This window comes from Seriola aureovittata, chromosome 9 (genome assembly GCF_021018895.1).
Source record: "Seriola aureovittata isolate HTS-2021-v1 ecotype China chromosome 9, ASM2101889v1, whole genome shotgun sequence".
Taxonomy (NCBI): Eukaryota; Metazoa; Chordata; class Actinopteri; order Carangiformes; family Carangidae; genus Seriola; species Seriola aureovittata.
The window spans coordinates 28,169,995-28,183,829 of record NC_079372.1 but is presented as its reverse complement, the minus strand read 5'-3'; the positions used below and the strand labels follow the sequence as shown (position 1 = coordinate 28,183,829).

The following is a 13,835-nucleotide window of genomic DNA, read 5'->3' as shown; positions in this document are numbered from 1 at the left end:
CACCCAGAAACCATTCAGTACTATAGAGCTGGCATGATTAGCTGACTGACAGAAAATTAACAACAATTTTGATAATTAATTAATCATACAAGGAAAGGCAAATGGCAATGATTCACTTGTCCAAGTCTCTCTTGTGAATATTTGCTATTTCTACAGTTTTTTTTATATAATAAACTGAACGTCTTTGTATTTTTGAAAGCTGCTCGGACAAAACAAGAAATTAGAATATGTTAACTTGGGCTTCAAGGAATACTAATGTTCAGTGTGAAAAATGTCATTATTTTCTGACATGTTATACGCTCAACAATCAATCAATTATTGAACAAAATAATGGGGGCAGAAGATGGAGGACCTGACATAGTTGATATTGTAGGCAGTGGTCCATATTTCTAACAAATGTGAGATTAATAAAGTAGACCAAAGTGATATAGACTAAACTTGGGTCTTTTGAGCGCCCCGGTGTTGCAGGATTTGGCAGTTTTTAGCCTGGTTGGCCTACTTTTTGTTGAGTTGGATATGTAAAAATTAATTTTTTATTATGTTATAATTTGGGCTACTTTTTGTACCATTAGGGTAGTTTTCACTTATGAAAAGATTTTATATTTCAGAGGTTGTTTTAAAAGACCTTGCCTGAGAATAATCATGTTTTTAAGTTGTCAATATAAAAGTAATTCACTGATAGTTTTCAGCACACTTATTTTGATTGTTTGTGAATTTTACGATGTCTAAATAAAATTGCCCTAATTCTAATTTTATCATATTTACTGTCAAATAAATTTCCCATCCAGAGTCAAAATGCATGTCTGTGTTCTTGTTACTACTTCTGCCTTGAGGCTTACCAGCCTTTTTAATCACATATATTTATAAAGATGGTCAAAAAATAATCCACTCCTAAATTAAAATTAAAAATGTTTTGATGAGACAAATCTGGCAGCATTATTGATTCTACAGCGACATCTTCTGGCAGAGAAGAGAACTGCATGTCCGTGGCTTCACTGGTGTTTACTTTGAGCAGTGGAGACCTGCAGCTGCTGATAAAGTCTCTGCTGACGGAGGGAAGACTGTGAAATCAGGTTTGACAAACCTTTTTAACAGTTGTTCTAACAAGCCATCAGTGGTCGCAGTGTTTTGTAACAGGACTGTTACAGTATCTTTATAAACGGGTGGTTAAATCATGCTAATCGTAGTTAGCCGAGGCATAGCTAGCAAACTGCTAATTTAGCTAACTGCTAATTCAGCTAACTGCTAATTCAGCTAACTGCTAATTTAGCTAACTAGCCAGGCGGCTCAGTAAAGTGTGGGGGTTAGAAGACAGTTCAGAAATGTAAGTAGCTACGTCTCAGTGGCGTTTACATCGCGTTAATGACCAATAAAGCTTTATATCAAGTTATCCTGGGGAAACTTAAGCTAGTCGCCTGTGTCACTTCAAGGACTCCAGTCATCAAATGTCACTGTGTAATCGATGTTAGCAAAATAATTAATATTCTAGCAACGTGTCATGTTTTAGTGACGGTGCAGCGACTGAAATATTATCAAGTCAGTTCAGTTGCTTTTCAATATATATTCACAATATTATCTGTTTGCATAGGCATGGAAAGTGTCTTTAAATTATGTATTTAGTACATTTCTTTTTTTCTAACCTTCTTACTTTAGTGTTTATGGGTGCATGATATTTTGTAAAGTGAATATTAGGTTTGTATGTCAAATCTTAATCTGCAAAGAAACTAGCTGTCAAAAAAAAATGTATTGGCGTAAAAAGTACAGTATTTCCCTGTAAAATGTAGTGTATAGGGAGCAGTGGGAAATTGTTTGTAAGCACAGCACACCAACAATCATCTGTTTTTCCTTGCTGCAGATCACAGGATGGACTCCAGTGGGAAACCCTCGACTGCACAGATCGTGGTTTTAGCCAGCAGCTCAGCGCTGACCGCACTCTTCTACTCCATTTACAGGAGCAAAGCTACAACAGTTGCCAGGTTAAAGGTCAGCCACATTTCTGACGTGGGAATGTCACAGGTGTGTGAACCTATCGCCCTTTTATGTTCCGTTTTCTTAATCTGAAAAGTCTGTTTCCACAGGAAGCCAAGAAAGTATCCATAGACCAGGATTTGAGAAACATCTTGTCTGAAACCCCTGGCAGATGTGTCCCATATGCTGTCATAGAAGGTGTGTTGACCCTAAATAAAGTTACTGTATTGTGGATTACATTTTTAGTCAGACAATTCCTACAGTATTTGCAGGACAGATTCTAATTTATACTATTTGTTTATCATGACAAAAATTTAACTGCATAACATTGAGAATACTTCTACATTATGTCTTTATTCGCTCCAGGTGTCGTCAGAAATGTGAAGGAAACTCTGAGCAGTCAGTTTGTTGAAAACTGCAAAGGCGTCATTGAAAGACTGACGCTGAAGGAGGAAAAGATGGTGTGGAATCGCACCACTCACCTCTGGTAAGTCAGTGAGAGGGTTAAAATAAAGTTAATAGTACACTGGATGTAGTAAATACACTCACAAGGCACAGTGAAGCTCATAAAACTGTTTATTCGTTGTTAAAGTGCAACTGCATAAAGCCTTAAGCACTACTGTCCCTGTTCTGTGGGAGGCAAACACCAACTATCAGACTTTGAACAACAACCCACATTATTATTCCTTCTAAAGTCTCCTTCATATGTGAAGTTACAAACAGGAAGTTACATCTTGTCCTGCACCACAGCTTGTTGAATAATGTCAACATGTCAAGGCTTTGTTCTTTAAGATTTCTCCTTGATCTACTGTGGCTTGGATTGTACAGAGTTTGTACATTTTATTATACATTTTGTTATACCTTTTAATATATAATGAATAAAGTAAATTGGCTGCTCAGCTGCATTGAACATTATATGATCATACCAGCAAATCACTTCTGTTCATTGAGATGCTGCTGTGGTCCGTACTCTTAACACAGACTCCAACTCCAGCTAATGGGAGGAAAAGCAGTATTTTTCATATTGAATAAATAATAAACCATTTTTCTTCTTCATTTTTAATAATAATAAAAAAAAAACATCTTGAAACATTATTATTGAATTAAAAAAAGATGACAAAATTGGTTATTTTTTTCAAAAGAAACTAGCTTGTTCCTCTACCTTCCATGTCAGGATTTTCAGTCTTTCTCCAGTTAATAACATCGCAAAGTGAATATCTTTAGGTTTTAGAGCATTGGTCAGACAAAACAAGACATTTCCAGATGTTACCTCGGAGTCTGGGAAACTTTAATGGGAATTCTTTGACATTTTATAGACCAAGCAACTAACTGATTAATAGAGAAGGTAACTGGCAGATTAATACATAATGAAAATAAACGTATGTTGCAGCTTTAAACAAAACATTAACAAGTGGGATTTTCTGAACAGGAACAGCACAGAGAAAATCATCCACCAGCGCACCAACACGGTTCCGTTTGCCCTCGGGTCTCACGACGAAGCTATCGCCGCCACAGTTCGGATTATACGGCCACTAGACGCTGCAGAGTTGGACCTGGAGACCACCTACGAAAACTTCCACCCCTCAGTCCAGTCCCTATCCAATGTCATTGGCCACTTCATTAGCGGGGAGCGACCTAAGGGCATCCACGAAACCGAGGAGATGCTGCGGTTGGGAGACAGCGTCACAGGGGTGGGAGAGCTGGTGCTGGATAACAGCCTGATCAAGCTCCAGCCACCCAAACAGGGCTTCCGTTATTTCCTCACCCGTCTCGACTACGAGTCTCTCCTGAGGAAGCAGGGGAACAGCGTCAGGCTGTGGAGGATTCTGACTCTCGTGTTCGGCGTCGCCGCCTGTTCCATGCTCGTCTACATCCTGTGGAAGCAGTATGTGCACCGCAGACAGAGTAAGAAGGAGAGGGGCATGCTCGAGGAGTTCAAGGAGCAGCAGAAGAAACGTATGCGTGAACTCAACATAGAGGAAAGCAGCGTGTCGCCCACCAGCTGTACTGTCTGTCTGAGCCGGGAGCGCTCCTGTGTGTTTCTGGAGTGCGGTCATGTGTGCGCTTGTGCTCAGTGCTATGATGCCCTGCCAGAGCCAAAGAAATGCCCCATTTGCAGGGCAACTATAGACAGGGTGGTGCCTCTTTACAACAGCTAATGTGGCCAGTAGCAAATAGAGATGTGTGGAAAAGGCTTACATAACATCTGAAGTCTTCTCAGCATTTTACAGTCATGGTACCACTGGAAGTCTGTGCTTTTTCTTTTTTCTTTTCTCTTTTTGCTTTTTACACATCCTGTTCGATAAATAACAAGTTGGTCTGTGCTGAGACATGATGCGATTACGTTTCCTCTCAAATGTTCAAATCAAATTTGGAATCTGTAATTCATCTTGATGGTGAAAATGGAATCCCTCCTTTCATCTTGATAAAAGAAAATTAAATCCCATCCTTCATCCTGAGATACAATGAGATGTTTTCTTACTCAGACACACATGAATACTGATCATTATCTGTTTCCAGAAAAAGATCAATCTTAGAAGTTAAAAGCATTTTCTAAGAGTGTTTCTTTGAGCGCTTCAAAATTGTCATATGCGTTTCCCAAATCACTTATGAGCGAACATGCAGTTAAAAGCTTCTGAATACACTTTAAAGTAACATGGCATATTTATCCCATGGCTTACAGAGAATTAAATTAAAAATGCATAAAATGACAAACCATAAATGTAATAAACACAATAGAATTGCTTTAGACTTGAAATCATTCAGTGTGAATACTAATCTAAAAGTGCCTCTTAAGACTACATTAAACCTGACGGTTCATGAGTGTGCACGTCGTGTACTGTGTGTGCGTGAGCATTTCATCCGGAAGAGACATATCAGGTGAAAACAGGAAGACGATGACAGTTAATTTTGTGTGTTAAGTTTATTTTCAAATCCAACCAGCGCCATTTAATTTACATCATTTGACCTCTCACGGTTCTTTAAATGAAACCCGTTCAGAGGGGAAATCGTGCTTTGGAACTGCTAACATTTTGAAATATGATAGGCTCTGCCTTTTTGAAAGAGAAAACAAACCAAACCGCTGATTGAATGTATTGCAGTGCATTTTTATAAGCTCATCCTGTGTTTTATTTAATGTAAAATTTTATCTCTAGAGGAACCATTGACTTCAGCTTTCAGACAGATGTAGTGCCTCTGAAATGTAGTGGAGTAGAAGTATGAAGTAGCATAAAATGGAAGCACTTAAGTAGATTACAAGCACATTAAAAATGTGCTTAAATACAGTTTGAGTTAATGTACTTAGTGACTTTCCACCAATGGAGGCGCTCAATGTATGATGATTTCTGGGAAACGCATTATAAGCTTAAGAAGGATGGATTTTACCGTCATCTTAACCGTAAGATTCTTTTTTCTCTCGTATCTAGTCTCTACATTTGGTTTGAAAGTAGGAACAGATCTTTCTTTTTTTAACGGCTGATATTGGGAGTGGGCCTCGTGGCTTGTGTTTTGTGCAGCGGTGTGTGGGCGCAGCAGAGGAAAGGCTGCAGCTCACACTGAACAATTCTATGCAAGAGTTTGAAGGGTGATGTGAGGTGGTGAGGGGATAATTGTACAGGCCTCTGTCAGGTTGTTTCATGTTCTGGACAGAGACAGAGAGAGGGAGGGAGCGAGCGAGCGAGCTGACCCTGTCCTTTATTTTTCCACCGGGTGCCTGCTAATAAAGACGTGTGCTCAGGCTCTGACTTTCAGCCACAGTGAACGGAGCAAGTGGCAACATGTGTAAAACTTGTTAAAGCGCACTGTACCGGGGCGACCTCTGAAACATCACAGCCACCCGGTGTTGGACTGCAAAGCTGCTTTTCCTTGGACTTTGGCAAAAAAACCAAAAAAAAAAACCAATCAACCCACTGTTATTTTTGCAACTGAAACCTCATTAAAGACAAATGTCATCCAGACCAAAAAAAAAAATCTGAATTACTTTGATGAAATCATTGTGTGAAATAACAAAGCTTTTAGAAGAAGAGGGAGGTTTCTGCCAGGAGAGGGGGATGTCTGCCTTTCAGGAGCATTGGAGGATTGAGGATTTGGACTCCTGAGCATGAATAGACATAAAAATGCAAAGCCACATGCTCCTTCAATGCAAGCAGTTGTTTTAACTCCTGTTGCATTCGTCACTTCATTTCCAACGGCCTGTGTTTTGAAATATTAAGAACCAAATATACTTAAAATGCCATGAATCCAAGGGTAGTTTTTTAAGTGCTAGACCCCAGCATGGCACACTCAGTTTGACTTTGTTTCTGTGACATAAAAATTTAAAAAACTGACACATTTATTTATTTTAATACAATGGTCGTAGTTTAAAATCTGTTTTACCCTTTATTTTTGTCAGAAAGCACATTTTCAGTCAGACAGTTTAAGTAGAGCATGGAGACTGGAGGCAGTAGAAAATGCTTTAGCACGATTCAATTTTAGGCCGGCAGGGAGGCAAGCATATCCATCTATATCGACTTCAGCCAGTTAATGCCCATTGTACTTTTAAATGATTGTGTATTATTCAAAAAAAATCCCATTTTCTCCTCCCACATTATGCCATGAAACCTCAGATGTACTATTTAACATCATACTGGGACCCTGGTATTATCATTACATTAGTATTCAGTGGCTGGCGCACAGTTATCTGTTTTCCAGGAGTGAGCTGATGCCGCTTGGTCTCCGAAGGAACCTGAGCTAAATGTCAGATATACAGTGTAAACAAGCAGGAATAGTAGCGCGCACTCCTTCCTGCTGGACGGATCGACGGTGCTAAAAGCCACTAAAAGCCACTTTACCGTCAGGCCTACACTATAACCGACCCACAGCTTCTTTTCTTGCTCTTTGCCCCATTATTTCTTGCAGTGTTATTGTTTACGCCGGCATGTTTTTGCCGGCTTGGTCTAGACTTGACACATCTCAGCAACTATTGGATTGATCGCCCTCAGTTTGTGCAGAGAGTCGTAGCTCCCAGTTGATGGAAGCCTATTGACTCTTGTGATCCCTTGACTTTTTCGTCTAGCATCACCAGCTGGCTGGCATTTTTGGTTTAGACCAAAGTATATTGACAACTTTTAGATGAATAGGCACAGGGATATTTGGCACAGATATCCATTTTTCCCTCCAGATGAAATATAACTTTGTGACCCCTTTCTCATTTTTTAAAAAAGATTATTTAACCTTTAGTTAACCGGGAACTTTTTTGAGATGCGTTATCTGTTTTACAAGAAAAAGGCAACATTATGGACCTGCAGATATCAATTATTTTCATTATTGATTAATTGATTTGAGTCAAAATGTCAGAAAGCAGTGAAGTGCTTGTTTTGTTTGACCAACACTCCAAAATTTAGAATATATAGAATTTACTATCATGTAAGACTAAGAAAAGCAGCAAATCCTCACAAATGACAAGCAGGAATTGGAGAACGTTTTTCATTTTTACTTTAAAAATGATTCATCCATTATCAAAATATATTATTATTCTGTCGATCAACTAATTATTGCAGCTGTTTGATCATTAATTTACAACAATGACATGACACAAAAAACAGGGACTGAGAGACATGACAGAGATAAAATGTGTCTTTTTAAAGTAATAACATTCCTGGTGAAACTTTTTGAATGTCATGCTTGAATACCTGATGTGAAAGAAGCATTTCCAGACGGAAGTTAATCTTGTAAATTTTTCCAAACCCAGGGGGCATAATACGTTTAACCAAGACCTGAGCAGATTTCAAGGACACTGAGTATTATCCATCTATTTGATCTGGGCTGATAGCTAGAACACGAGATCGCAAAAGTACTGAACAGAGAACAGAACGGGAATTTATTTATTTAAAAATCTAATAATATTATACATTTTTGCAAGTTTTTTGCAAGAACAGATTAACAGCTTGTCAAACTCTATGTATATGTTAATGGGTATATCATAATAAATCTGCACCTGTAAGTGTTAAAAACTAGTTTATAAATGGGTTTTGGTCGAGATGTCGTGCAGCACTGTTCCAGAAGATAAGTCTCTCCCTCATGAAAGAGGAGTTTATAAAACCTGGCAACCAAGAAGTTTTTCTTATTAATGGCTTCTAACTGATCTATAAAGCATTGGTAAACGATGCATTAAGTGTTACTAAATCCATTAATTACAGCTTATAAATCCTTTTCAAATGGTGCCTTATCAGGAAAGTGGTTCCTATATTTGTGTACTGTGTCAGAAACTTTCTTTTTTTTTGTTGTTGTCATATCAGCTTTTGTTGCCAGACGTTTTTTACCTTACACTCTGACACAAAAAAAGAATTAAAGTGTGGCTTGGAAACAAGCAATGATATCTCAAGATCTCACTTGGGAAAACATCACTTGTGCAGCCACTAGTCACGCATTAACAAACCACTCTTCCTCATTGTGCTACAAACATGAAAGCAGCAGCTCTGGTCCAACACCATGGAAACCCGTCAGTCTGGCGCTGCAGTGCTTTTAGCAGCAGGAGCTGTCACTGACAGTGAGTGAACCATCAAAGACATTCCCTCTTTTATTCTCCACTTAAGAGGACGGTGCAAGAACGGCTTGATAAGAGCCGTACGCAGGCGTCATGGCGGAGCTGAGATGATTACTGTGCAGAATTTACTCCAGGGTGAATAACACATGCAATTTAAAACAGATCACATTGTCCTGCACATGCACCAACTGCCTGTGATTTAAAACCTTCAGAAATCACACAGCGGTCTGACGTGACCCTCAAAATGATGTTTTCCTCAAAGAAAGATGATGTCAGACACCGAGACAGTGAGATTAATCAGGTAAATAACACCTCCAACGAGACACTGATCTGAGCAGCACATGGGATTACTGTGTGATCTGCTCCGACAACCATAGAAACTGGCGGCTAAAGCTTCGAATGAATGTATAATTGTAAACGTGTATTTAAAGAATCTACGCAGTTCGTTTTAATTGTGATAATAATGGCATCAGGTGTAGCTTAAATGGATCAGTCTTAACACTGATTCATTAACTTTTTAACTGCACTCAAAGCTCCTAAAAGTTCTTTTATACCACCGGATAACTGGAGTTGATACCACTCTCTAACTATAGAGGCTGCCTTATTAAAGACTTACAATCACCTTTGAGTCCCTGTAGTTAATCTCTTCTTTTATCTAAAAAGTGCTGTTTGCTTTCAGTTTAACTATCCAGTCGTGTAGCATCATGTTCAAACCAGGTATTTGATTATCTCTGAATAAACTAATACAGCTCCGATCCATGTTCTCAGCTACAGCTACACTGCAATGAATAAAAAATACAGGGTTCATTAATTGCACTTCCACATGAGAGGAATTTTCATTAGCTTTTGTCTCAGAGATATTGAGGAAGGTTTTCATGTGATCATCCTATTATTGTTCTTGTATTGCTGCTTCCTTTTATGAATGTGAAGTGAGATCTTGAGGTATCATTGCTTGTTTCCAAGCCACACTTGCCACACTGAAAATTAAAATTAAAGCCAGAGTGTTCAGTAATCACCTGGCAACAAAAGCTTAACATGACAACACGTTCATAAAAGCTTCCTCTTTTGACAGATGAAGCTGATGCTACCTAAATAATATAGTTACAGTCAGGCTATTTCCTGGATACACATAATGGGATGGTGACATATTCTTAGCATCAGACTATAGGTTTCGGTTTTTCTTGAAGTCATGCAGTGGTTGAATAAGAATTCAAATCATTCACTTAATTGACCAAAAATCTTACTTAAATTAAAGTATGTTAGTGTTAAAGGTCCCATATTTTACCATTTTTCAAGGGTGTCGATCTACAAGAAGATATATTTGTGGTTTTAAGAACCAAAAACCGTCTCAGTATAGTTTTACATCTCCTCTCTCAAGCACACTTGCATATAAAAGGTTTACTCATCGAATGCGCAAGAGAGAGAGAGATTGATTTGTGTATTTTAGCACTAAAATTATGACACGATGCCACCATAAAACTCTGATTAGCCTACCACATTCATTTCAAAGACCAATCAACAGGCCTGAAAAACAACAACATGGCAGCTAAATAACAGGCTACAATATACTATTACATACTATATTGAATATCTCAGAGAAACGTGCAGTAAAAATCAGCTGTGGAATAAGAACATGTTGCCTTGACTAACTACTAAAGATAGTAATAACAATATGCAACAGCAAGACTGAACTAAGCTGATACAATAAACAATGAAAAGACCACATGAGGCCATAGTATTCCAACCAATTCATAATTTATTCTTTGTCGGCCTCCACATTAATTCCAATATCATGATGGATGATCATCAGTGCTCCACATCTGCAGTGTCAACAGTTTGCATCAAAGCTCCATACTCCTCCTCTATCCCCTGCGCTCTTCTTCAATCTAGAGTAAGTGGATACAGCCAAAAAAATAAGACAGAATTTCATGTTGTCACAACTTTATTTTGAAGCTAGGATTATTTGAACGTACGCACAGTGTGGAGAGCGGTGACTGCTTATTTGTGACATCACAAAGTGGGCTACACTGGACTGATTGAGCACTTTGATACTTTCATAGTATTAATATAGAACTTAGACCTGCTTTATAATCAAAAAAGACATGGAAATCTCAGTCTATACAATATGGGACTTTTAACTTAATATTCAGAAATAACTCTTTCATTGTTATATTATCATAATCAGACGTTATCGGATTATTACTGGGGCATTAATAATGTTTTAATGTTGTGGATGAAGTTAAACAATTCTACATTCTGCGTCTTAGTTTAGTCTTAAATCATTCTGTATAAGCGGATCATATGTTTTTAATGCTAAATATGAATCTATAAATTAACAACTACCAGTTGAATATAAAGTAGAATATTTCCCTCTGAAATGTGAAGTACCATAAAATGGAAATACTGTGTGTGAAGTACCACAGTGCAGTGCAAGTGCTTCAGACAATGTGCTTAGTGACATTCCATTACTGCATACATGTCAAGTGTGAGCTTTGCTAATGGTTGATAATTAATATGATTTATTTCTCTGAATAATTTCTCAGCTGTAGGGAGTCAGTGTGGCAAAAGGTTTCGTCTGGATTCTTTAGTTGTTAATTAGACTCCTTTATTCTTTCACCCCTGATTGCAGTTACTTTGTAGTGACATACAATCAATGCGATGCAATCATTAAATGCAATGGGCTTTTCAGACAAAAACACCGAAACATAAGGTTTATCTGCGGTATTTATCACATCAGAAATTAATGATGGCTATTGCTGGTGCTCATTTAGGCCAGGAGTGTCAGCGAGAGTCTGTGCAGCTGAAGTGTGAAACTCTTGAGTCCCAGCCTTTTAGCTTCAGGATTACCGCTCTGAGCCTCTGAGATTGGGTAAGGTACTTTGCCCAGACTGTTTATTTAGTCAAATTTACACTGTCAATTTATAGACGACAGAAGAAGAGCTGGTTATTATCTTACTATTTACACACAGCTGCAGGGCTCAGGACACTGACACATGTGAAGGGAGGAGTCGTCTAGCATACAGACAAATTAAGTTAAGAGTATTTGTGCAATTAAGTATGAAGTCATTTGTCTTAGTATCTGCAGGTCTTGAAAACTCTTGCTCAATAAAAGTCCTAGAAGGTTTAAAAAGTCAATAAAATTTTATTTACAATGGTTACAATCTTACATACTTAAATATTCTGTCTTTATTCCTTTCACACCCTCCCATCTTAAAGAGACACCGACTGACTACAAACAACGTGCCTCTTGTGGTTGTGAGTCTCTGGGTGAGTAAGTTAGTATGTAAATGACTGAATAGATAAATAAATTAGACACGTTGCGGGACACTTTGGACCAAAGCAAAATAAATATCATTGTTAAGATCGTTTTCCTTGCAGCACCTCAGATGGGCTTTGTGGAAAAAAAAAACATCAAAGGTTTCCATGGGAACTGCTAACCATCCTCTTAACTCCTGCTCCCCAAAGTTGAGACAAGATTCATTTATTGTACCCCATGACTTACCTCTGGACTAGCTTTCAGCCAGACAGTGCTATTACTTTATTATTCTGAGTGCTATTTATGTGCACATTAAACTGCTGTGATATAGTGGCCTGGATTAAATTAGACATCAGCCTCCGCTCTGCAGCCAGAGGAGTCAAAATAGCTGTAATGTGAAAGAATAATTGTCACCGAAGATGGACTGTCAACAGACCCGTGTGAAAAAAAAAAAACCACAATGACAGTTGTGTCAGTGGAGCTAAAATGGCTATAAATTTAAATTAAACAGGAAGAAAACCTAGAATATGGCAGGACCACATTGTAGACTATTTGTATTCTGCCTGGTGTCAGTCTATTTAAGCCTCTGATCTGTTTGCTTCTCTCCTACTCTCTGTGCTCACGTGCAGTATTTTAATACAGCCAAATTCCCAATAAAGCTTTTTCTCATTTACATTTTTTCTGTCTCTGTAGTCAGACAACAGAAAAAGTATGAAATGGTGACTGAAACTCGGTCCATTAAAACTACATGTTAATCACCAGTCACCGCCAAGCCATTTCCAAGCTGCTGCTCTGCTACTGCTAAAATTCTGAATTTATAACCATGACGTTGTCTGACAAGATCACCAGACACATGCTGTGATTTCAGCTATATTTACTTATAAAATGACAATCAGAGAGAGAGTTAGAAGCTCATTCTCGCCAGCTGCTGTATGGTCAGCAGAGAGAGGTGGCCTCAGGCTCTTCTGCAGAAAGCAGTCAGTCCAGTAAGTCACTAGGTTTTTCCAACACTCAACCGACTGACCAATTGTGTAACCTTATCACAGTCACATGGCATTCAGCTGACCAGTGGTGTAATTCCATCACTCTCTCAGTCAGTCAGACATTTGTGTTTGTAGCTAGTCCATATTGCGGTCCAGCCAAATACTGCTTGCATCATTTGAACCTCATTAAAAGCTTAACTCTGCTGCACCTTCTCAACTGCATTAATCTCATACTTTACTTTACACATCACATGTAGAAAAGACACTGTAAGTCAAATTATATTCATTCAAACGACATATTTCCTTACCTTATTGTCAGTAGCTTAGCAACAGAACTCGGTTCAAAGTCCGCCATGTCTTCTCATCCTAATTACTAGCACCCTATTTGATTTCAAGGAGCCATATGATGGCGGTTTTTGTTGTTAATGAGGCAGGTTCTGTGTCACCTTGACATCACATCACCTCATAAGCCAGTTGAAATTATACAGCATGTCTTTCACCATGCTTGTTGTGTATCACAATAAGCAGATTTAGAATGAATAAAGTGTGGAGCAAAAACTGTTCACAACTAGAGCAACACAGCAACATAGAAATAACGTAAGGCCGAGCCACAGTGGATTGAGTGGAAGCCATCAAGATTTAAGTGCCACAAGTTTCAAATTCCACCTGACACAAGAGCCATAAGGCTGAAAGGTGTATGATGTAAGACATAGGTGTGCAAGAACTGAACGTTTTTCATAAATAGATGTTAGGTGAGTAGGTGCTCCAGGCAAACGCAGGTCTTCAAGCAATTTTTGAAGGTTTGAGGGGTTTGAGTGACACACAAGTGAAGAATTTAGAGATTTCCTTTTGTGACGGTAGGACTCTAGTCATCTTTAATTGGATGATCATAGCGAAGAAGATGTATAAACCTGAGTCAGGTAGGTAGCGTGTTGTGCTAGTGGCCACTCTATAGGCTTGGCCATATTAATCTTGTTACTGGACCCCTTCTGACTTCCACTGTACATGGCAGTTTTATTATTTCCTCATGCACCCAGAAACCAACGAGTACTTTAGAGCTGAAATGACAATTATACTGTAATTTCTTAAACAAAAATGCAAAAGA

General features: G+C 38.5%; 1 protein-coding gene across 1 annotated transcript; it reads left to right on the top strand.

The window, feature by feature from the left end:
- Positions 1-983: 983 nt before the first annotated feature.
- Positions 984-5,937, top strand: mul1b (mitochondrial E3 ubiquitin protein ligase 1b). Its single transcript, XM_056385927.1, has 5 exons — positions 984-1,073; positions 1,856-1,983; positions 2,079-2,166; positions 2,335-2,455; positions 3,398-5,937. Exons 2-5 carry the CDS (start codon positions 1,864-1,866, stop codon positions 4,125-4,127), a joined length of 1,059 nt encoding a protein of 352 aa, XP_056241902.1. The 5' UTR covers positions 984-1,073; positions 1,856-1,863; the 3' UTR covers positions 4,128-5,937.
- Positions 5,938-13,835: the final 7,898 nt, after the last annotated feature.